The sequence below is a fragment of the Saimiri boliviensis genome, chromosome 7, assembly GCF_048565385.1.
Source record: "Saimiri boliviensis isolate mSaiBol1 chromosome 7, mSaiBol1.pri, whole genome shotgun sequence".
In the NCBI taxonomy this organism is placed as follows: Eukaryota; Metazoa; Chordata; class Mammalia; order Primates; family Cebidae; genus Saimiri; species Saimiri boliviensis.
This window is the reverse complement of record NC_133455.1, coordinates 51,805,653-51,829,258: the sequence shown is the minus strand read 5'-3', so window position 1 is coordinate 51,829,258 and position 23,606 is coordinate 51,805,653. Positions and strand designations below refer to the sequence as shown.

The 23,606-nt window shown below is 32.7% G+C and overlaps 1 protein-coding gene across 3 annotated transcripts in view; it reads left to right on the top strand.

Moving 5' to 3' along the window:
- Positions 1-23,606, top strand: part of PTPRQ (protein tyrosine phosphatase receptor type Q) — a 238,146-nt gene that overhangs the window by 152,963 nt on the left and 61,577 nt on the right. For all 3 annotated transcript variants that reach the window (XM_074402503.1, XM_074402504.1, XM_074402505.1), the window contains 7 exons: positions 5,705-5,826; positions 11,092-11,278; positions 14,531-14,775; positions 17,088-17,154; positions 20,285-20,443; positions 21,063-21,285; positions 22,370-22,443. In XM_074402503.1, coding sequence (XP_074258604.1) covers positions 5,705-5,826; positions 11,092-11,278; positions 14,531-14,775; positions 17,088-17,154; positions 20,285-20,443; positions 21,063-21,285; positions 22,370-22,443 — 1,077 coding nt within the window. The remainder of the gene's footprint in view (positions 1-5,704; positions 5,827-11,091; positions 11,279-14,530; positions 14,776-17,087; positions 17,155-20,284; positions 20,444-21,062; positions 21,286-22,369; positions 22,444-23,606) is intronic.

The following is a 23,606-nucleotide window of genomic DNA, read 5'->3' as shown; positions in this document are numbered from 1 at the left end:
ATATTGTTATATATATTATATATTTTTATATATTCAGTTATATATGTTTATTTTTTTTTTAGTTTGGATTTAGGAGCTCTAATCCTTCAAAAATACAAGTTGGCAAAATATATTCTAAAGGAAATTTTTGACAAGGGATTCAACACAGGAAACTTGTGTAACAAGACAGGCAATTTTATCAAGAATTTTACTGAAAATGCAAACATTGTTTAGAGTGATTGTTACTTTTTAAGAAAAAGGAAGAAGGACGGGAAAATGATTTGGGGAAAAGCTCAAGAAATGGCATTAAAGCATAGCTCAGCAAGGGGCTAAATACCTTGCTGTTTTATAATGACTGATCAGTGCAAAAAACTTAAAACATTTAGTAGTATGGGTGATTATATGTGTTGTCATGAATAATCTTTCAATGTCACTTTCTCTTAGCTCTTCTTGGGGGTCACAGAGACTCCCTGATGAGGGCTTTAATTGCTAGTATTAAAGGAATGATTGTAGGTTGACATTTTATTGTGAAAGAAGATAAGTTAAAGCAAAGCATTATATGGCTTTCTGAGTGGGCATACAGACATACTCACAAGCCAAAGTTTTCCTTGGGAAAAGGTTTTGCACTTTGTCTTCAGTGAGACCCCAAAAAGGCACTGTGGAGCAGAGATACAGAAATATTTCCAGATACAGCCGGGTGCGGTGGCTCACGTCTGTAATTCCAGCACTTTAGGAGGCCAAGGTGGGCGGATCACCTGAGGACGGGAGTTCGAGACCAGCCTGACCAACATGGAGAAACTTCATCTCTACTAAAAATAGAAAATTAGCCGGGCATTGGTGGTGCACACCTGTAATCCCAGGTACTCAGGAGGCTGAAGCAGGAGAATCGCTTTCAGGAACTGGAGGTTGCAGTGAGCCAAGATCGTGCCATTGTACTCCAGCCTGGGCAACACGAGCAAAACTCCGTAAGAAGGAAGGAAGGAAGAGAGGGAGAGAGAGAAGGAGGGAGGGAGGAAGGAGAGAGAGAGAGGGAAAGAAAAAAAGGGAGAGAGAGAAAAGGAAAGTGAAAGGGAAAGCAAAAGGGAAAGGGAAAAGAAAGGAAATGAAAGGAAAAGAAATATTTCCAGATACAAGCTACCACAGAAAAATCTCACAACTTTCTAAGTCACAGAAAATTAACAATAAATTTTTCATGATGTCTGGGAAACAATAATATGCCACTCCACTTTCTTAATAGAACGAGTTAGGTTGAAAAGCATAGTCCCAACAGCATCAAGTAGTCTATGTTATAGAGGTACATGAATCAAATAGATTCTGGAGATGATCTTTCCTTTTTTGATGTAATTAATTTTAGCCCATCTTTCCGGTATGAGTTATATTCCAAGGATCACAATCTATCACAGCCTCTTTTACTTCATGACATTTATCTTTTTGTTCCCAATAGCCATCCTTACAAAGAAAGACATTAACGTTGGTCTTAAAAGCCCTACATAATCTGGCCCTCATTTCCTCTTGGATTCTTATTCCAACTCACTGGGCTTCAGCTTCACTGTTGTCCTGGTTACTCTTCAGACATACCAGATGCAATCCTGCCTCAGGGTCTTCGTGCTAGCCATTCTCCTCCTGGACACTCTTCTTCCAAACAGCCAAACAGTTTTCCCTCACCTCCTTCAAATATTTGTTTAAATGTTATCTGCTTAGTGAGGCATATCCTGACCACTATATTTAAAATCGTAGCACCCTTAAACATCCTCATGCCCATTACCTTGTCTCATTTTTCACCATGGTACATAATACTTCCTAACATGCTATATAATTTACTTGTATAGTATATATTTATTCATTTATATTTTTCTGATATATATTATTTGTCTCCCTCCATTAAAATAGAAGTTCCATGGTCTTTGTCTCTTTGGTTCTCTTCTCTATTCCCAGCACTTCCGAAGTGCCTGGCATGTCATAGGTGTTCCATAAACTGTCGTTCAATGAAAAGGGTTAAAGAGTAGAAGCTTTATGGATGGATCCAAAGCTACCTGGATCATTTGTATGAGCCTTTTTTCTTCCTAGTGCCTAGCACATAGTAAGTATTAATAAATATTTATTCATTCAACGAAGGCATACATTTATTCTCAAAGCCAACTAAACATTTGGTTATAAATAAAGACAAGGAGACTCTAAAATATTTTCTTGTTTTATACCACTTGAAATGTGTGGCCTGTCAGAAAATTGTTCCTCTCCACACTGGTTCTTCTTACAGAGCTGGAAGTCAAATTTTGCAAAAACATTAATAATAAAGAAGTCTTACTACATTTATACGTAGTTCGTATCCCATCCCCTTTTATAGAGTCAGGGGCAGAAGAGAGGTCACTGAAACCCACAAAACATATTTACATTTTTCAAAGCAATTAATTAAGCAGATGGCAGGAGACCTCTTATAGTTCTCTCTGTTATGTGTAATTACCTAAATAAATTAGGCTACATTTTGAGGTGGTTTTCCTAGGACCATAAAGCTAGCAGTAAAAAGAATACAAATGTCTGGTTTTGCAGAGTGTGTGTATGTTTCCTTGATACCTTAGTTGTTGGAGAAATTGTGTAACCAGTTCTGTCATTATTAGCACCTCCTGGCTCATCAAATCCCTGAATCCTGGAGCATCCTTCCTTCACCCTCTCCCCTGCATGCTTTCCTGGCAATATAAAACTCAATCTTTGAGCAAGGGGTGTCAGTGTTCAGATTATTGCACAAGTTTCAAAAGTACAAATAGGGAGAGTATCTTTGTCACTCCGAAGGTATTTGTTCACTGAAACTTCCTTATATGTATTTGCTAGATTTCTGTATAGTTATATTCAAGTACTATTATTAAAATATGTCAATGCTATCATTAAAATATTCTTTGGATTGAGTTGTGCACCTAAATTCCATAGACATAATGTTATATTCCTAAGGAATATATTCTAAATATCAATTACTTATTCATAGTTTAAAGATTGTCACCACCATTAACCTCTTGGTCTGTTTTATGCTGCTATAACAAAATATTAGAGACTTGGTAATTTGTAACAAGAGACTTGTTTTCTCATAGTTCTGTAAGCTCGGAGGTCCAAGATGAAGGTGTAGACAGGTTTGGTTATCTGGTGAGGGTTGCGCCCTCTGGAGGGGAGGAATGCATGTCCTCACAGGGTGGAAAGCAGAAGGGCAGGCTATCCAAATGCTTCGTGAATCCTCTCTTAGAAGGACCTTGATCCCATTCACCATGTGAGGCATTATCATGACGTAATCACCTCTTATAGGCCCTACCTCTTCATACCAGCACACTGGCCATTGCATTTCAACATCTTTTTGGTGGAGACACATTCAAATGATAGCAGCATCTTATACCTATCTGGTATTGAAATAAACCTGTTGGCTGTCTTCAGAGCATATGATTCACTTGAACCAGATATACTACCCATATTTATACCATCCCAACTTGTAAGAAATTATCTGAAATTTAAAAACAAAAACAACTTTCTGCATTCTGATTCTATTCGCCTCATTCCAAGCTCATCTTTCCAGTTGCCAGGTAGGCTTCTCAGACTTCTTGAGTTTCTCAAACTCAATGAATATGAATACAAATTTATAATTTCCTACCATAGTCTTACCCCACCAAAATCAGTGTATGTTCCTGAATGTACTGTTGTGAACTGTCAAAATTCACCTAGCGTTAATGCGTGAGTTAGCTTTTACTACTTTCTCTGTCTCATTTTGCACTCACATTGAATTATTCCCAGAGTTCTTTTTATTAATTTTTCTGTAGTGAGTCTAGGTTTCATTTCCTCCTATCTATCCCTTCTGTCACTATTCTTATTTTGGCTCTCATGTCTAACTTGGCTTTTTGGAAAGAGCTTATCTATACTCAGTGTGCTTCGGAGAACTCACCTTTTTCATAGCTACCTGAGTTGTCTACCTAAATCAATGGAAAAATAATTCCTTTATCAAAAACTTCAGTGGAATCCCACTATTTAAAGAATAAACTCCAAATTCTTGAACATAACAATCAAGCACTCCCTAGGTTAATTCCTAAATTACTACTTGGGCTTGTTCATTTTTATTCCTCCATAAATACTGGTCTCTCTATGAGCTCTATTTCTTAGATTTAGGGATTCTGATTTTTTTTTATATACCATGAATCCCTTTGGAAATCTGGTGAAGTTTATTGACTCCTTCCTAGGGTAATATATGTTTTTTTACTTGTAAAATAGTAACATTACCAAGATAAGCAGTTCTACAGCAATGTAACTCTGTCTATGCATCCTGTTATTTATGTTTTTGTGGCTTTTCTATGACCCTTCCTTATCATAGAAGTACTCCAACCCTGCTTTTATGGTAAATGCAATCCTTCTCATCTATCAAAGCCTAGTCCAATTCCCACCTTTACTGTGCATCTTTACCTTGCCTCCCTGCCCCATCTCTATCATCAATTTGCTCTCTCATTGTAGATTATGTGTTGCATATTTACATTTATCCCTTATCTTTATCCTTTATGATATCTTATTAATTGACAACAATATGCCAAATACTGAACTAGCCCTTTTTATGTATTTTGTTTTCATAATCCCCTTTAAAGCACCATCAAATATTCATATGATGGGAAACTGAGGTCCAGACATTTTGATGTTTGACCAAGATCATACAACTTCTACTCTTGCTAGACAATGAATTATTTGAAGAAAGTAATATTTTATCTTTCTGGTTATATTTTTGCAGAATCTGTGGGATAGTACTTATTCAGTAATGTTTGCCCATATGTATTTAAAAATTGAAAATATTGGAAAATACTTATCTCCCAATATTTATATTAGAATTGACTAGGGGCCCTGGGAGAATAGAGGTGTGTTCAGCAGTGTTCTTAGGTTAATGTCTGTGTGAAATTAACTGTTGCTAAATCTTTCCCTGTATATTATTATCTCTCCTTATTCCTAGTGGCTTCACAAATTGAAATTCTACACGTAAGGGTTTTCAACAGAAACATTTTTAAGATATTGTCTCTTGTTTTGTATTACTGAATAACAAAATTAGAACAAATTAGGGCAATAACAAATAACAAATAGGATAATAAATTAGAATAGAATAACAAATTAGGGCAAATTAAGAAAGTAGAACAAATCAAATAATTTAGTTGGAATCATAAAGAATTCAGGAAATATTTGAAGATTATACTTCTAATAATAGATCAGAACAATTGAATAACTCATTTCATATTCTCCACCCTCAGTGAAAACAAACTCAACTCAATTTACATTTTTAAGACAATATATGTGTAATTTCGTTATACCAGTTTTAATTTTCAGCTGTGCTCCTCTGTATCTCTGTAGTTAAATATTTTTCTGCAAGAGTTTTCTTAAAACAGCATTGCTAGGTTAACTGTTTTAAATATATATATTTATTTATTTTAAAAGGTTTACTTAAGCAATGGTAATACTTTCCTTTCAAAATATTAACTTTTAAAATAATGTAGTTATGATTATAATTAATTATTTTTGCATTTGGAAGTCATTCACATAGAGTAACTAATTTTAAAGAATGGGATCTTTTTATTTTCTAATACCTTTAGCACTTTGTGATTTATATAAATTAATGTAAAATTAATTCATTATGACTATCCATTTTTCATGGTCTTTTCTATTATTGTACTGTAGCAAGTACTAATTCTAATGTAGCAAGATAATTGATTTTCTATTGTCATAGCTCCAGATGGTCCTCCTGAAAATGTTCATGTAGTAGCAACATCACCTTTTAGCATCAGCATAAGCTGGAGTGAACCTGCTGTCATTACTGGACCAACATATTATCTGATTGATGTCAAATCGGTAAGGCATGTCTTACCTTCTATAAGAGTCGGTATAAAATGGTTAAGAATACAAGTTTTAGAACCAGAGTACTTGAATTTGAATCTTGGCTCTGTTAGACAGTAGGAAAATTACTTCACTTGTTTGTGTTTCAATGTCTACATCTGTAAAATAAATATTAATAATAGTAAATAGGGTACAGAGAGATTCTATAAGGACTGAATCAGTTAGCATGCATAAAGAACTTAGAACATTACCTGACACATGGTAAATGCTCAATAAATATAAAATATTAGTAACATTATTATTATATTTGTTATCGGAGTATAGAATATACATATACATATATATGTATATATACACATATAAATGGTTACATTGGTGGTAATGCAAATATCTGCTTTACAGCACAGTGGAAAGTGATTCATAATACAAAATGAGAAAAGAGAAGTCATTAGGAGAAATGTCTCCCGGATAAAATAACATCAGAGCCAAGGCTTGAAAAATAAGTGAAGCAGAACATGAAAGGGAAATGGGAATAGGGGTGTAAAAGAGTAAGCCTCATTCAAGAAAAATCAAGTTATTTGGCAATCCTGGGTCATAGAATTAAAAAAAAAAAAGTTCTAAGAGATGAGGCTAGATCCAGAGGCCGACTAATGTTACAGAGTTAGGGTTTTATGTTAAGGGCAATGGGATGCCAATTGGTGATACAGATTTCTACTGTATAGAATAGGTATGGCTACAGAGTAGAGGATGGTTTGGGAGCAGTATGGGGAGCGCAAAATCAGGCAAGGAGACAGGAAACCATTAACGGGCAAGGAAGGAGGACAGAAGAAATGTAGCAAGAGAACAGAATGAAAAATAATCTCAATCTATAGAATTTGTTGAAAATGAACTAACTCATGATGGTGAATGAGAAGGATAATTAAGGATAATTGTACGTTATATATGACAGAAGATTTTGATGAGGAACAGATCTGTAGAGGAAAAGAGTAAATTCAGTAACAGACACACTGAGTTTGAAGTACCTGGGAGTTCTTCAGGTCAATAAACCCACTGGCAGTATTAAATATGGATCTGGAGCTCAGGAGAGAAGTTCTGGATTTGCAGATTTGGGTAATGTTAGTATTTAGAAGATAGTCAAAATTATAGGAGTGAAGGAGATTTACTGTGGAATGTGCAAAGTAAGATGACAACCTGAGGATAGCATCCTGGGGAATAAAAACATTTAAATAAGAGGCCACTGAAAAGACTGCATGAGAGTAGATAGCCATTCGATGGTCACCCAGGCATGAAAATCAAACCCTTCATGTAAGACAGGATACTCAATGATGTCAACAATGCAGAACTGTTAGCCAGGATAAGGATTGAAAATATTTTCTTTGCACCCAGCTTGGGTTTTGCTGGGCTTGATGAACATGGTTTTCTAGTAGCATCTTATGCATTATATAGAAAACTTACAGTGAATTTTTCTTTCTCTTTGCCTCTGTCTCTTGTCTAATTTTATAATTATTATGTCTTTGTAGTATTTCTTAAATAGATACATAATACTTCTATCTCAAAAGTCCTGTCATCATTAAAATAAAATTTAAAGAATTATTGATGTGTTTGTTCTCCCATTCAGTCTTTACTTTCTATTCTTTTTGTAGAGCATATTTGTGAAGATTTTAGTATGTAATTAGCCAAAAATAATTAGCATGAATGATGAATACCTCGAGAATATGCATTAAAAACAAATTATAAAATGATAAACCTTTACTCTGTCAAATGAAAGTCACTTTATTAATGAAAATAATTCTCCCTTGGAAATTCTGCTTAAAGGAAGAAAAAAAAACATATTAAGAAATGATTTTGTAATCTCATCCTTGTAGTCTTCTTGCTAAGTTTTAAAATGAGCAAGGGAAAGAGTAGAATGGGAAGATAATGAATATGTTAATTACATAGTTTATACAAGTTACATGCTGCCTCTTCCTATGCATTATCATATTATATGTTATCTAACAACATTTTGATATAAACATTATTACCTTCAGTTTTCATAAAAGCAATCTGAGGCACAGAGAAGGTGAATAACTTCTCACAGAGCTAAGACTTGGCTAAAACTAACAGGCAATGGTTTAACAGGAGAAAAGGAAGGTCAGTAAATAGCAAATAAAATTGGCAAACATAAATATAACCTCACCAAATCAACAATCAAAAATAGCAAGAACGACAATAGCAAGAACAGAGTCAGACAGAACCTAGTAATTCAGTTTCTTTAGGATTCTCGGAACTAAGTAGAGGCATTTCCTTCCCTCCTTCCCTCCTTCCTTCCTTCCTTGCTTCCTTCCTTCCTTCCTTCCTTCATTCCTTCCTTCCTTCTTTCCTCACACATTTTAAAATACATCCAATGTACCAGAACTATGCTAGATGCTGGATTTGTAGAAGTGAACAAATCAGATAAAGCATGTTTGCAGCTCTTTTCATTAATATGCAATTATCAACATTCAAGAATCATTGGTTCCCAGACTAAGGAAGAATATATTTCCTTGCACTTATGACTTACTGTACAGCCTGTCTTCTGCAAAATATTAGCCACAGGGGATAAAACTCTTAACTTTAAAAATTCAGAGAAAAATTGTCAATCTTAATAAAGATATATTATTTAAAAACTTTATAAATGTAAATATCATCCTAGATGATTCTGCTGGAAATTAATGCATTTATAGTCATTTTCATTGTTCCTTTTATTGTTTCACTTAACAAGTTGTTATTGAGTAGCTTCTGTATGTCAAGACAAGGATGAAAAACAAAGCTCTGCTGTCAAGTAGGTCACACCCTAGTGGTACACACTGGAATATAAACAGCAAATTATGCTAATTATAGAGGTTGAGGTATGAAGTTTTGTGGGAAATACAAGCTAACAAAGTAGTTAAAGTTCCTGTTATGGGGGACATAGGATATAAATGAGACTTCACAGAGCAGGTTAAATATCTTCTGGGACTTGACGAATGAATAGAATGCACCAGGTGGGAAAGGGTGGAGACCGGATAGGAAGAGAAGAAAAAATAGGAAGTGGGGCAGGAATAGGAGAACCAGAGTCTAATTACTGCTACTTTATATGAAGTCTCACTTCAAAAATGATAAAAGACATTTTATAATAATAGATTATCAAGTATAATATGAGCAAACAAATTTGGAATTGATTGAAGGAAAATGAGCAGTCAAAAAGACTTGATTTCAATCCTAGGTAAGTGGATAAGTAATAGTTAACAACAACAAAGGTGGAGTAGGTTTAATAAAGAAAGATAATGATCTTTTGTACTGCCAGATTTGAGGACCGAGAATTCCTTTCAGATTCTGTTAAGTATTTGTAAATATATAATATATCATATGCATACCATGTCATATTTTCATGGCTTGATATTTGTTATCTATTGTTTTGATGGAAGGCATTAGAAGAGTATAATTTATAAATAGTTCAATTTATAAGATCAAACCCAGTGAGCATGTGGCAGGGTAGAATGCTGTGGACTCTTGAAAGACGTGGACTCAAATCCTACCGCTGCTACTAAGTATCCTGAGGAAGTAACCTCAACTCTGTAAAATCAGAATTCAAACAGCTTTAATAGACAAGCAACATGAACCAGCAGTCAAAGTGAAGCCAACTGAGTGGGAGTCCAATGAATGGGACCCATGGCCCCTTTACAGGGGTTGACAGTTACTCATCTCCACATCTCTAGATAATATTTTTTCAGCATGAAATTCAGCCTGGTCTTAAGGAAAATTCCAAAAGGCATATTTTTATGTGATATTTAAATGTTGACAACTAGTTAAATACACACTTCCTGCCAGTGGTACATATTCCTGATCAAGAGGATTCCTATGCTAGTTTGTTTTTCTGCCATTTTAGAGAAGTGGGGCATTTCCATCCACTGGGAATAATCTATTTGACTGTTTGCAACAATAGTATTATTTATATCAGCCTCTTGCTATGTTTCTTCTTTTATTTTTCATAGCAACATCTTTTTTAAAAAAATCTTTGAGTTAATTTCATTTATATTACCTCTGAAGACATCTCTAAAAATTAGTTTCCAGGACAACATTTTCAATATAGGTATACCATATGCAAATCAATAAGTGTGTTTCACTATATTATCAACAAAAAATGTTATTAGCCAACAGCATTAAAAGAACACATTGAACCAATGAAATAAAAAATCTTTTAAAGTTATGAGGGAGGGTAAAGTTGAAAATGAAGTTAATAGTCTTTACTGTGTATAAAACCTGGTTTTAAGTGTTTCAATTCAGCTATCTGAGAGTAGTATGCATCATAGGATTTTGAATTTTCTCATGGTTATCTTGGGAAAAGCCCTTCTACTTAGTGCTAGCAAGTTCAGCTATGCTTAATATCTGGAGTCAATAGGCCAGAACCTTCATAAAGGACAGACTAAGTTTGAATAAATCATATAGCTACATTTCATATGCCTAAAGACACTCATTTATGCACATTAATAATTAGGACATCCACAATTAATTGAGTTATCCAGTGCTATGCATAGTACTAAATCAGAGTTTTTCAAACTGCAGCCATCATTAGAATTTTTAAATGAATCGGAATAAAATTAAAAAGAGCAGAAAAGATCAAAGTTTATTTCAGAAAGCTGGTATATTTCTGAAAAATGTATTACAGACATAAGGTATACATATATTCTATATCTATCTATCTGTATTGTCTTCTGAATTATGTTACAAAGAGTGTTTCCTTTTGTGGATGATGGTGAAAAAATATTGAAATCTATGTTCCAGCTATTTTAGACCTATCCTTTCTAAATCTCAATGGAACACTGTAAATGGTTGTTATTAGCCCAATTTTACATGCATTGAAAGACCAGACCATACAGGTGTTTTCTCAAAATACTACAGAGCTATAAGCGGCCAATCTGGGATTTGAACCCTATGTGATTAGGTACCAAAACCTCTATACTTTCTTCTACAAATATTGGAGTCAAAAGTAGCGTTTCGTTGACTGCAAAGATGATTTTTGCTTATTCATTTAATGAGTTGGTTAATCATGGTTGGCTCTTTGAGTTTGTTTTCTTTTACTTTCAACTGTTAAGATAATTAATAATTAGTAAACTGTTATAATAGTACTTCAGATTTCTCAGGGCAATCTGATGGCAAAATGAATAAATAAATAAAAATCTTGGCTAGATAAATACATCTCATGTAGCTTTGAATTATTATATTTTGGTGATTTGGATATCAAGTGCTGCTTCCTTAATTTTTACTTATATTTTTCTATAGGTAGATAATGATAAATTTAATATATCCTTCATCAAGTCAAATGAAGAAAATAAAACCATGGAAATTAAAGATTTAGAAATATTCACAAGATATTCTGTAGTGATTACTGCGTTTACTGGGAACATAAGTGCTGCATATGTAGAAGGGAAGTCAAGTGCTGAAGTGATTGTTACTACTTTAGAATCAGGTAAGGAGAATTTTTCATCCTTGCTAAAAATTGACTGAGACTTAGCTCGCCTTCTTACAGTTCTTCACATTCCACCCAAAAAGGATATATATTATGAGAAGTTTTTAAAGTGTATAAAGAAAAAAAAAATCAATGACTCTCTGCAATTGACAAAAAGGAAGATTTCTATTTACATTTCTGAGGTAACAATGAGTTATGTAGAATATTCAATTCTTGTACGTACAGAAACAAAATAAAGGTATGTAATTTGTATTTCTTTGCACTTATTTAATCTGCAGGTTGTTTCAGAAATTGAGTACACTTACCTAAGAGCTATTTCCAACTGTCTATATACAATAACACTTCAACTAAAATTCTATTTCAATTATTTCTGTCTCATTACTTGAATGAATATTCAACTCATAATATTCTATGAGTATTAAATAATCTGGAATTCAAAAGTAGAATCCAGCTCACATTTATCATAGCTATTGTCTTCACTTAGTCAAGTAATATATGTCTTATTATATGACTCTTTAATAAATGTCAGAATCCACACAGATTTCCTCAAGCTCTTATGAACAGGGTCTGAATGAATAATAAGGTTGTAACCAATAAGAATTAAATTTGGAAAGTCAACATCCCAGAACTTGCTTGCCCCATCTTCCTTCAGACTCCTGATGTTCTTTGCCACCAGATATATCATTCGAAAGAGCAGATGAAGGGATGTGTTGCTATAGTTTATTTGTTGCTATCTGTAAGGTAAGTATAGGAGGTAAATTTTTTTTACAGCTAGTTCTTTTGTTACATTATATTCTCGATGCATTTTGTCTGTAAAGTTATTGTTCTAAATTACAAGGTAAATTTATCATCATCCTAAAATTCCATTTGTTCCTATTTGGCTGCCAACTATCACAGATGTCTGTTTTCTGATTATGCTTTTTACTTCTCCTCCATCCCTTCTACCTGTGAGCAAAGTTATCATGAATGTACTCACATTTATACGATAAAGCATTATCAGATCTTAATGTTCTATCTCTTTCAAGGCTATCACAATTTAATAAATTTTTACTAAATCTCAAAGAGTAGAATTTTACATGTATAACCAATAATTTGGGGGGTAGGAAGTCATTTACAACATTGAAAGACTTCCTTTGCTTATGTGACTTAAAATCACATCCTAAATTTAGAGAAACATCTCATTAAAAGAAAATATGTTTATGATATAACATAAAAATGTAGAGTAACAAATGCAAAAATATGTCTCTTGAGCCAAATTAACCTTTTCATTTTTCCATTTAAAATGAGATATTTGGCACAATAGCATATTTATCTGCTTCTCTCTCCTTTTTTCTTTGATGTTTATTTATTTATTTTTGCAAGATAATAAAGCTTGAATATCTGAACTGTTGACAGCCAAATATTACATTTCTTCATGGAAAATTTTTACTTAGTATGGAATAATATAACTATTTCAAGTTGGTCAAAATGGACATAATCATTCAGTCAGTCATTTATATAAGGAACACTAATTATGTAATGCAGCAAGAAGTGGCTCCTATATTCATAAAATAACTTTACCATCATGTATATTTTTAATAATGTAGTGATGCTTAGCTTTTCATATGTTAAAGTATTTCATTTATCAAAAATAAACTAAGATATTTATACTATATAAAGAACTCTCAAACCCAGCAGTTTTTAAAAATCCAATTAGAAAATTGGCAGAAGACATGAACAGACATTTCACCACAAAGGAGACATGGTTGGTAAATAAAAACATAACAACATAAGTTTTCAACATGATTAGCCATTAGGCAAAATGCAAATTAAAACCACAATAAGATATCACCATCTATGTACTAGGACAGATAAGATAATAATTTAAAATATGGCGATAATACTGAATGCTGGCAAGGATGTAGAAAGACCAGACTTCTCATATATTGCTGGTAGGAATGTAAAGTGGAATAGCCACAATGGAAAATAGTTTTTCAGTCACTTATAAAACTAAACAAAAACTTACTGTGTGACCTAGCAATCACACTCTTGGGCATTGATCACAGAGAATTGAGACATTATGTTCATACAAACCTCTGTGCATGAAGGTTGATTGCTATTTTATTAGTAATAACAAAAACAGGAAACAACCCAAATGTTTTTCCATGATTAAACAAACTATGCTACATTTACAAAATGGAACTCTACTCAGCAGTAAAAAGAATTAACTATTGATACATATAATATCCACTTTAACTATTATTAATAGTTAATAGTTAATCCACAATTAACTATTGATACATATAGTATCCTCGAGGCCATTATGCTATTGTCATTTTCAAAATGACAAAATTATACAGAGGAAGAGTTATTAGTGTTGTGAGGAAGCATATGCTGGAAATAAAAGAGGATATTAGGAGGGAGGTTTTGTTTGTTTGTTTTTTGAGACAGAGTCTCACTCTGTCACCCAGGCTGCAGTGCAATGGCACAATCTCGGCTCACTGCAACCTCCGCCTCCCAGGTTCAAGCGATTCGCCTGCCTCAGCCTCCTGAGTAGCTGGGATTACAGGAGCGTGCCACTGTGCCCAGCTAATTTTTGTATTTTTAGTAGAGACGGGGGTTCAACATTTTGGCCAGGCTGGTCTCGAACTCTTGACCTTGTGTTTCTTCAGGGTGATGAAATAGTTTTAAAGTATCTTGTTTGTGGTGGTGGTTACAGGAATTTATACATAAAACAAAATTGCATAAAACCATAGACAAAAACATGGAAAGTGGTGAAATTGGGATAAGCCCTATAGTATTAACAGTATTGTACCAGTATCAGTTTCCTGGTTTGATTTTAAACTTTAGTTACATAAGCTGTTACCACTTGGGAAAAATGGGAGAGAGTTAAATGCAACTGTATGTCCTGTTTTTACCACTTCTTCTGACTCGAAATTATCATGCCATTGCACTCCAACCGGGGTGACAAAGAGAGACCCTGTCTCAAAAAACAAAACAAAAAAATGATTAAAATGTCATAGAAACACATTCTGCATAAAAATAAGTGCATATATAAGGCAAAATAAACAAACTGCATCACTATTATGGTTGCTGTGAATTACAGATGTCAATGATTCTATGATGTATCAGCCATTTCTCTAGTTTTCATAGTTTATATGGTTTAAATAATTTGTGGAATATTCTTTAAAAACAGAAGTTTGAAACAAATTTATGTGGAGATAAAAAGGAACACAATTTAAAAAATAATAACTGTTAAATATTTTATTTTAGCTCCAAAGGACCCACCTAACAACATGACATTTCAGAAGATACCAGATGAAGTTACAAAATTTCAATTAACATTTCTTCCTCCTTCTCAACCTAATGGAAATATCCAAGTATATCAAGCTCTGGTTTACCGAGAAGATGATCCTACTGCTGTCCAGATTCACAACCTCAGTATTATACAGAAAACCAACACATCTGTCACTGCAGTGCTAGAAGGACTAAAAGGTGGACATACATACAATATCAGTGTAAGCATCCGTAGATTTAGTTAATTACCCAAATGACAATATCAGTTTATGAATTTGGCATTTGAAAATATTGCAGTTTGTGTACACATTACATTTCCCATATCTTTTTGTGAGATTGTTTAACATATCAACAAAAATAAATTTTGAGAACTAAAATAGCCTATTTTCTATTATGTAAATATTATTAATATTAAAATGCATAAATAACCAAGAAGTTTGTACCATAATGGTAGAAACACAGAAATAAAAGAAAGAAAATGCACGTTAAAAGTTAAAGAAAAAAAGTAAAAGAACAGTGATATATAAAGAGATAGCTGCCTAAAAGAAAACTATGTGTGATTGTAAAATTTAAATGGAAAAGCAAATTTTAAGGGCAAAGGACAGAAATAATTGTTTACATGTTTGAAATTCTCATGTATTTTAACCAAGTATTACTAAAAGTTAATAGCATTTTATATCTTAATGCTAAATTACCTATATCTGGACATAAATGTATGCATGAGTTCCTATACATACACACAGACATATACACACACAATTTGTTATATTCTTTGCCTACTTTTAGATCATCTTGGAATTTTCAAATAAAATTATATGATTCAGAAAAATCATCTTCTAAGAAACAGAATTTGCTTTAAATCTTCAATTAGCTTAGTAATCTACCTACCAACTCTTTATTAATATCAATGTAATTATCAGAACATTAGTAATAATTTATATGTGTGTATGTGTAACATGAATATATATATATATATATTTACTACTCTCACTCACTTTGACTTTATATCTTTGTAAATTCAAACTTGCTGGGATTCTTCTTCATGGACCGTTAAATGGATCACCATTGTGAAAGATCTATTAGAGGGAAGATGGTGACAAAGAGAATGAAGTAACCTGGGTTGAAATCCTGGCTTCTGTGCCTGGGCAGCTTTATCAAATCTGTTCCCCAGTTTCCTTATGTAAAAAAATTGGTAATAGGAATAATAACTTCTTTAAAGGATATTTGTGAGGATTAAATATTTATAGTTATGGTAGGTAGTGAGTGCTATAAATATTTTGGCTATAGTAAGAGAGAAAATAGGAACCAAAAAAGTACAACTAATTAATAACTTTTAAAAATCCTATCTGAAGAGTGCAATTTGCAACATTCTTAACACCTTGAAGTTTGTTAGGATGTGTAACTTTAGCACCTGTACTGACCTACTAAATCAAAATCTGCATATTTTCATTTAACCAGGTTTGCAAATGACTTCTTTGCACACTGCAATTTCAGAGGCACTGTCCAAACTTTTTGCTTATTATTTCACTTAAATGTTGGATTGTAACATAGAGAAATAAAAATAGTGGACCATACCATAACATCTCTTTTTATCTTTCACACTTCTTTTTTTTTGAATTTGCAAACTCAAATATTTTCTTTAGACATTTTAAGCCACATTTTATGGTATTTGTTTGTTTATCATATGTACTACATCATGTATATTATAATATTAAGTCAATAAAAATATTTAAAACATATCTAGAGTGTGGAAGGGTGGGCCACAAATGTATGAAAAAATTAATTCCAATAAATGTTTTAGATACTGAATTGGGTTTATTGAGTAAAATAAAATATGCCGAGAACATAGCCTTTGTTAAATATAGCAAGATAAAGTGAATAAAAGAAGATTCTGTGTCTACAGCTTCCTTAGCACAAAGTTAATTGAAAGGATTCACGTTTGTGTAAATCACCCTCTGTGTATACAAACAGAAATGTTTTATGTGTATATACTGTTTTATGCAGGTTATAGCGTCAGATACTTTGGGGCAGGGGTGAAGAAGGGCATGAAGGCCAACTTTCAGGGGGATGATTTAATACAGGAAAAGTGGGAGGCTAAAGGAATAGGATTTCATCTCAGAGGGAAAAAAAAAGAGGATCTTGAATATGGATTTAAAGAAGGCCAGAGTTAGCTAGCTACAGAGAGAAGGAACAGATGTTGGAGTAGATGAAGGGAGAGCACAGATATAGTGACTTTAGTGCTGTTCTTCCTGTGTTCACACTGAAACCGCTGTCTGTCCAGGTCTCAGTGACAGGGCTCTTTAGATCATTCAGCCTTTGTTCTCAGCATTTAGTACCAGAAAATCAACTTTAAAAAATACTTCATTGTTAATGTTCTTCCTACACATATTATATTTGAGTGCAAGAAAATATAATTAATAGACTAAATGCAGTTGTTTTTAAATAATCATTTAAAATTACATGTAACCATAACTGGTTATATATACACATAAGCAATAACTTGAAAATAGTAACATACGTTTCTCTGTTTTAGGTTTATGCAGTCAATAGTGCTGGTGCAGGTCCAAAAGTTCCAATGAGAATAACCATGGATATCAAAGGTACATGCATGAACTACCTTCCTATAAAATGCTCTCAATTTGTGATTATAATTTGAATTCTATACTTGAAATAGGATATAGACAAGCCTTCAAGAGATAAGTATGCATATATTAAACATAGATTAAGTAATAATATGTTATTATTAAAGCTATAGTTAAAATGTTGAAATAATGTTGTAAATTACCATGTTAAAGAGAATGTCTTTATTTTTTATTTATTTAATATCTTTTATATTTCTAACTTTAAATTTTTTAAAGGCAAATTTTATAATCTGCTGTTTTATGTTTCTCTAAATTTTACTGAAAATAAAATGTGTTTAAATTGCCTATCATTAGACTTTGACTAGGTCTAATTAGCTTATTAGATCATTTGACTGATCTCTATTTACCTTGGAAGTCAGATTATTTCAGTTAATCAAATAGTGTTTTTTGAACTACCATGTAGTTGGCTTTATGATTCTGATTGTAAGGAAAGTCTATCAATTCATGATTCTGGCAGGTATTTTTTTTATAGAAAATATAACTAAAATTTGGGTCCCCTTTTGAAACACACATACACACACACACACACACACACACACATACACACACAACCCAGAAAAGGTGATTAAGAGGAATTTAGGGCCATTCAGACAATCATGGTGCCCTCTCTTTCTGAGAGTGAAAACAAGCAGGTAATAGTTGTGCCATTTCTCTAAAAATGTGTAATAAAACCTTCAGAGAGGTTTTTAAAACTGAAGTGGATGGACTTTTAGTAGAATTCTACCTGATATGTCTCTTTCTAAAGCAAAAAGTAACTTTTTTCAGTCTTTGGCAAATACAGAAGAGCACAGTGATTAAAAGTGACAGCATTAGGCTGGGTTTAGGGTCAAACTGCTGGATTGAATCATGGATTAGCCACTTGATATCTGTTTGACTCTGAGAAAGTTTCTTAACCTTGATAGGCCTGCAAAATGGAGATAATACTAGTTCCTATCTCAAAGTTTGTTGTGAGGATTAAAAGAGAATCTGAAAAAAAAAAAACCCTTAAGACCTAAGCCTGGAAACTTGTACTATTAAGAATTTTTTAAAAATCACTGTTGGATGAAACTGATAAACTTTATCTTTTTGTCAATGGAGTATTTATATAATTGTGATCCTATTTGTGATTGTTTGATTTTAATTGATAAATTACATACTTTGGGATGTACAAATGCATAAGGTCTTAAAAAACATCAATTACTTCACAAAATGACTTCACAAAGAATACCGTGAGTCATGCCATCTTAATTTCTTTTCATTATTCAGTGGCAGACATTTAGGTGTGCAGATAGCAATAAATGCATTACTTTTACGCTTTAGTAAAACTTCCCATTTCAGATGCTTTTCCCATCCCCATACCAGGATGGTTAATCTTGACGTTTACTCCTTACCTAAGGCAGGCAGACTTATGACTTCTAGTCTAGAGAAGATATATGAACATAGTGTTAGTGGTGAGACCCTAGAGAAATTAACTTTTCTCTATTAATGCACATGATTTTATTAATGATGTGGAATATTAAATAGGTAGTAGTCTAATGGAATTTGCATTTGACAGATAATATGAAGTTGGACAGTAATGTCCAATGCTGGGTTCCTCTAACTGGAAACCTTTGCCTGGGGACTCCCCAGTGGCCTGACTGAGAGTCTCAGGACTCCATGAAACCTGAGCCTCTTCCTACTGAATCCTGCCTTTCATCTTCCCTTTTACAGGTGTAATACTTGTGATCTGTGGCACTTACTCTTTCTCTCTGTCCCTTAATTCTTCACAGATAATTCCCCCAAAAAACCACTTACACATCCAATCTAATTTTAGCCTTTATTTCTCATAGTACCCAAACTGATACATTGAGTAAGAAATTTGCATTTGAATCTGATGCTCGAAAAAGAGTGAACTGCAGAACTAAGTTAAAAAAAAATGATTCAAATGTTGATAGTTATCTTGATAACTATGTGATATAGGCTCTTTTCCTTATCTACAAAATGAAAACAATATTGCCAACTCTGTGGCATTATTGAGAAACGTTTAAAAAAGATTCTTAAAAATATGGAAATTAAAATTTGGTTAAGTAACTTACAGATGTTCAAGCACTGCATTCACACACACACACACACACACACACACACACACACACACACAGAGAGAGAGAGAGAGAGCTATAAGATTAAATGAAGCAAGCAGAGCTTCTATACATATATTTTGGAGATATTTGTATGCATTGATTATAAATTATGAATTATCATGGCTATTCTAAAAGTTATTCTGGTAATCTCTTAAGATTAAAAATATGTGTATCTTTTGTTCTAGAAACTCTGCTCTTAGGAATCTATTTAATAGAAACAAAAGGATTAGTAAAAAAAGTCCATTGTAAAACAAGGCTAATTATTGTAGCACATATTTAAAAACCGGAGGAAAAGTGAATTCTCATCATCAGATGAATGGTTGAATAAATATGATGCAGCTGCACCATGATATATAATATAGTCATTAAGAAGAATGAGTTAGCGCTATACCTGGTCACTTGGAAACACTTAACCAAGTTATATTTAAGCAAAAAAGCAATATGAGGGGTAATTATAATACATACCACATTAGAAAAAGAAAACAGTAAGAAGAGTGTGTTGTGCATGATATGTATTTTTATATGATTATGTGAACATAGGAAAAAATATGGGAGGCTATCATCTAGGTGTTTAGCATGGGTTAACTATGGGAGAGGTGCTAGTATGACTAGAACAGAAATTAGTGAACCAACTAAAAGAAGCAAAAGAAACTACACTAATATTATAGTAAGAAGTAAATATATTTATGCATTTATAAAAAATATATATGAGTGAGAGCATATATAAATTGAATTTTAAAATGTAAAGAGGAGTCAGATGCCTGAAAATCACACCTGGGCTCCATTATCTCAGGAAAGTCTCAAATATGTAATTGTGCTTTCAGGACATAATAATTGCTAAGTATCTTCTCTCTCCAAACACAACTCTTCATAATTTGTTATTTATGTTTGTCATCACTTTATCTGCAAATTATCTGCATGAAAGGAGAAAGTTTTTTTCTTCTCTTGATGAAACAAACATTGTAGCAATATTTCTTCTTCGTTTACAGCTCCAGCACGACCAAAAAGCAAACCAACCCCTATTTATGATGCCACAGGAAAACTGCTTGTAACTTCAACAACAATTACAATCAGAATGCCAATATGTTACTACAGTGATGATCATGGACCAATAAAAACTGTACAAGTGCTTGTGGCAGAAACAGGAGGTATCATCGAATGTCAATTTATCTTGTTAAATTGTGGAGTGTAAATTGCTGGGGGCTAAGAAGAATTTATTTCAAATTAACATTGACTCCCAGTTATCACACACCTCCTGAGATTAATAGGTTGTCAATATTATTATTAATGATACCAATCATTTATTTCTAAATAAATAACTCATTTATTTATTTTATTTATAAAACTTTTATAAATATTTATATCAATTATTTGTTTATTTTTATTTACCAAGCAAGGAAAGGCACAGTTAAAATATATGATTAATTAATTTCATATACTAGTAGATAAATATATTTTGATTTTGGTAAGATGCAATCTTGATAGAGTCTTTGGAGGTGTGGACAAGTGAGTTACTCTTGATTGAGGGATGTTCTTTCTCTATCCAAGAAATCATCCTTTATAATAGTTCCTGTAGATTCGTGTAACAGAGAAGAACAGGGTTACCTGCCTGTCCAGGTAGACCACTTGAATCATCTCTGGTGATTCATAGAGTGGCTGATGTTGCATCCAGATTCCCCTTATACAATTATGAAAATGCTGTTCATAAATGTGAAAATATGCTCATATGTTACTTGTAATTATTATCCTCTTTGTTTCTGAAAATAGCTCAGAATGATGGAAATGTAACAAAGTGGTATGATGCGTATTTTAATAAAGCAAGACCATATTTTACAAATGAGGGCTTTCCTAACCCTCCATGTACAGATGGAAAGACAAAGTTTAGTGGTAATGAAGAAATCTACATCATAGGTGCTGATAATGCGTGCATGATTCCAGGCAATGAAGACAAAATTTGCAATGGACCACTGAAACCAAAAAAGCAATACTTGTAAGTATAGGTTGTATCTACCATGCATTCTGTTAGCAAGCTAGTTAGTATCTTTCATCCATCCATCTGCCTATCCTTTCATCTTTTCAATAAGCACTGGACGTCCACCATGTAGAGTGACCTGATTTTTCAGGCACTAGGAATGGAAAGATGAATCAAGCATTCTTCTTACATTCCATAAACATACAGTATTATAGGGGAAGCAAGTAACCCTAAGAGTAGTTATGATTTGACATAAGTTACATAAGAACAATATGAAACATGTGCTATGGTGAACATAGGCATATAGGAGAATTTAATTTTCTGTGGAAGACAATGTGACTAATGTGTTTTTCACTTATTATTTTGCCATGCATGCTGATGTACAGGATTTTAGAAACACTGTCCTATCCTTTTATTTAACAGTGGCTTCCTTTTAGGTCACTCATAACAATAACTCTCTGCTTTTTATCTCACCAAACATCTGTGTGAGTGAGAAATATTTAATACTGCCTTTAATATTTAGCTTTTTGAAGCGCCTAAAAACCTAACATTTTAAATCAGTTTGATATTTTGGCTTTATTAAATTATTTTCTAAATTGATTATTTTCCTTTTGAATCAATTTTATTATTTTTAAATGATGACTACAATTTTTGAAAGAATCATCTTAACGAAGTGTGATTTTCAAAATATAATTTTTACTTACAATTTTTTAAATGCAGGTGCTTTTATTTGTGTCTGTTAGTTAAAACATTATCAAATTCTTTACAAATGTCTCAAACCAAGTTAACATTAGAAAAATTAGAGAAATTAGGCAACTAAAAATAATGCTTTATTATCTGTATTAAATGCAATTACTTTGGTTCAAATTCTAGGTTATTGCCTGAATATCTATTATGATTATGATAGTTATGAAAATGATATACTAACCAAGTATCATGTTTACTCATACTTACAGTTTATCTATTTTGTATATTTGTTCTAAAAATAGACTCTTCATATAACAAATAAAATCATACTGTTTTTATAATTATTTCTTGAGTTATTCATAGGAAAAATCATATGATATGCAAAGTGTTGTTTTTTTTCTCTTTTCTTTTATAGATTTAAATTTAGAGCTACAAATGTTATGGGACAATTTACTGACTCTGATTATTCTGACCCTGTTAAGACTTTAGGTAAGACATGTTTTGTAGTTATAATCTCAACATATTTATCAAGTTGGAACATTTATTAGTCATGTTATTTATTTGGACCATTTATTAGTAAATATATTAATCCATGTCTAGATGTTCTTAAATGCAAACTCATTTAAATGTTAATTAGCCTCTCTAATAGTATTTGTGGGTTTTTAAAATTTTTATTTTAGGTGTGGGGGTACCTATGGAGGTTTGTTACATAGATAAACATGTGTCATGGGGTTTTGCTGTACTTATTATTACATCACCTAGGTATTAAGCCCAGCACCCAATAGTTATCTTTTACTTTCTTCTCCCTCCTTTCACCCTCTCCCCTCAAGAAGACCCCAGTGTCTCTTATTTCCTTCTTTTTATTCTTAAGTGCTTATCATTTAGCTCCCATTTATAAGTGAGAATGTGTGGTATCTGGTCTTGTGTTCCTACATTAGTTTTCTAAGGATCATAGCCTCTAGCTCACTTCATGTTCCCACAGAAGACATGATCTTGTTCTTTTTTATGGCTGCATAATATTCCATGGTGTATATGTACCAAGACACATGCACACAAATGTTCATTGCAGAATTGTTCACAACAATAAAGACATGGAATCAACCTAACTGCCCATTAATGACAGGCTGGATTAAGAAACTCTAATAGTATTTGTAATCTTTCTTTAAAAGATGGATGTTCCATACATTCTAATCTGGGCATAGATTTTGTTAGGGTATTGATTCTATGCTGAGATTGCTAACATTATACCATATACATATTTCTTTGGTTATTTTAATATATAATCTTAAATATAAACTAATAAAAGAGAATTATGCTTGTGGAAAATTTCCTTAAATAACCCTAAAAACTATACTCTTACAAGTGCTTTTTAATATAGTTATTTATTTTAACCAACTCTTTCATGACTTTCTTTCACATATACCCATCTAAATCAGGCCTACATAAAACAGGAATGCAGTTTAGTCTGATATATATATATATATGTATATCATCATCATCATCTCATTATCACCCTTGCCGTAGTCATATCTAACATTAAATATTCTGTGCCTGACACGCTTCTAGCTCTTTGCACATATTCACTGGCAAACTCATCACAACTATCTGTTAAGCTATGTCAGTGCTTCTCAGAGTGATTTTATACCCTAGGG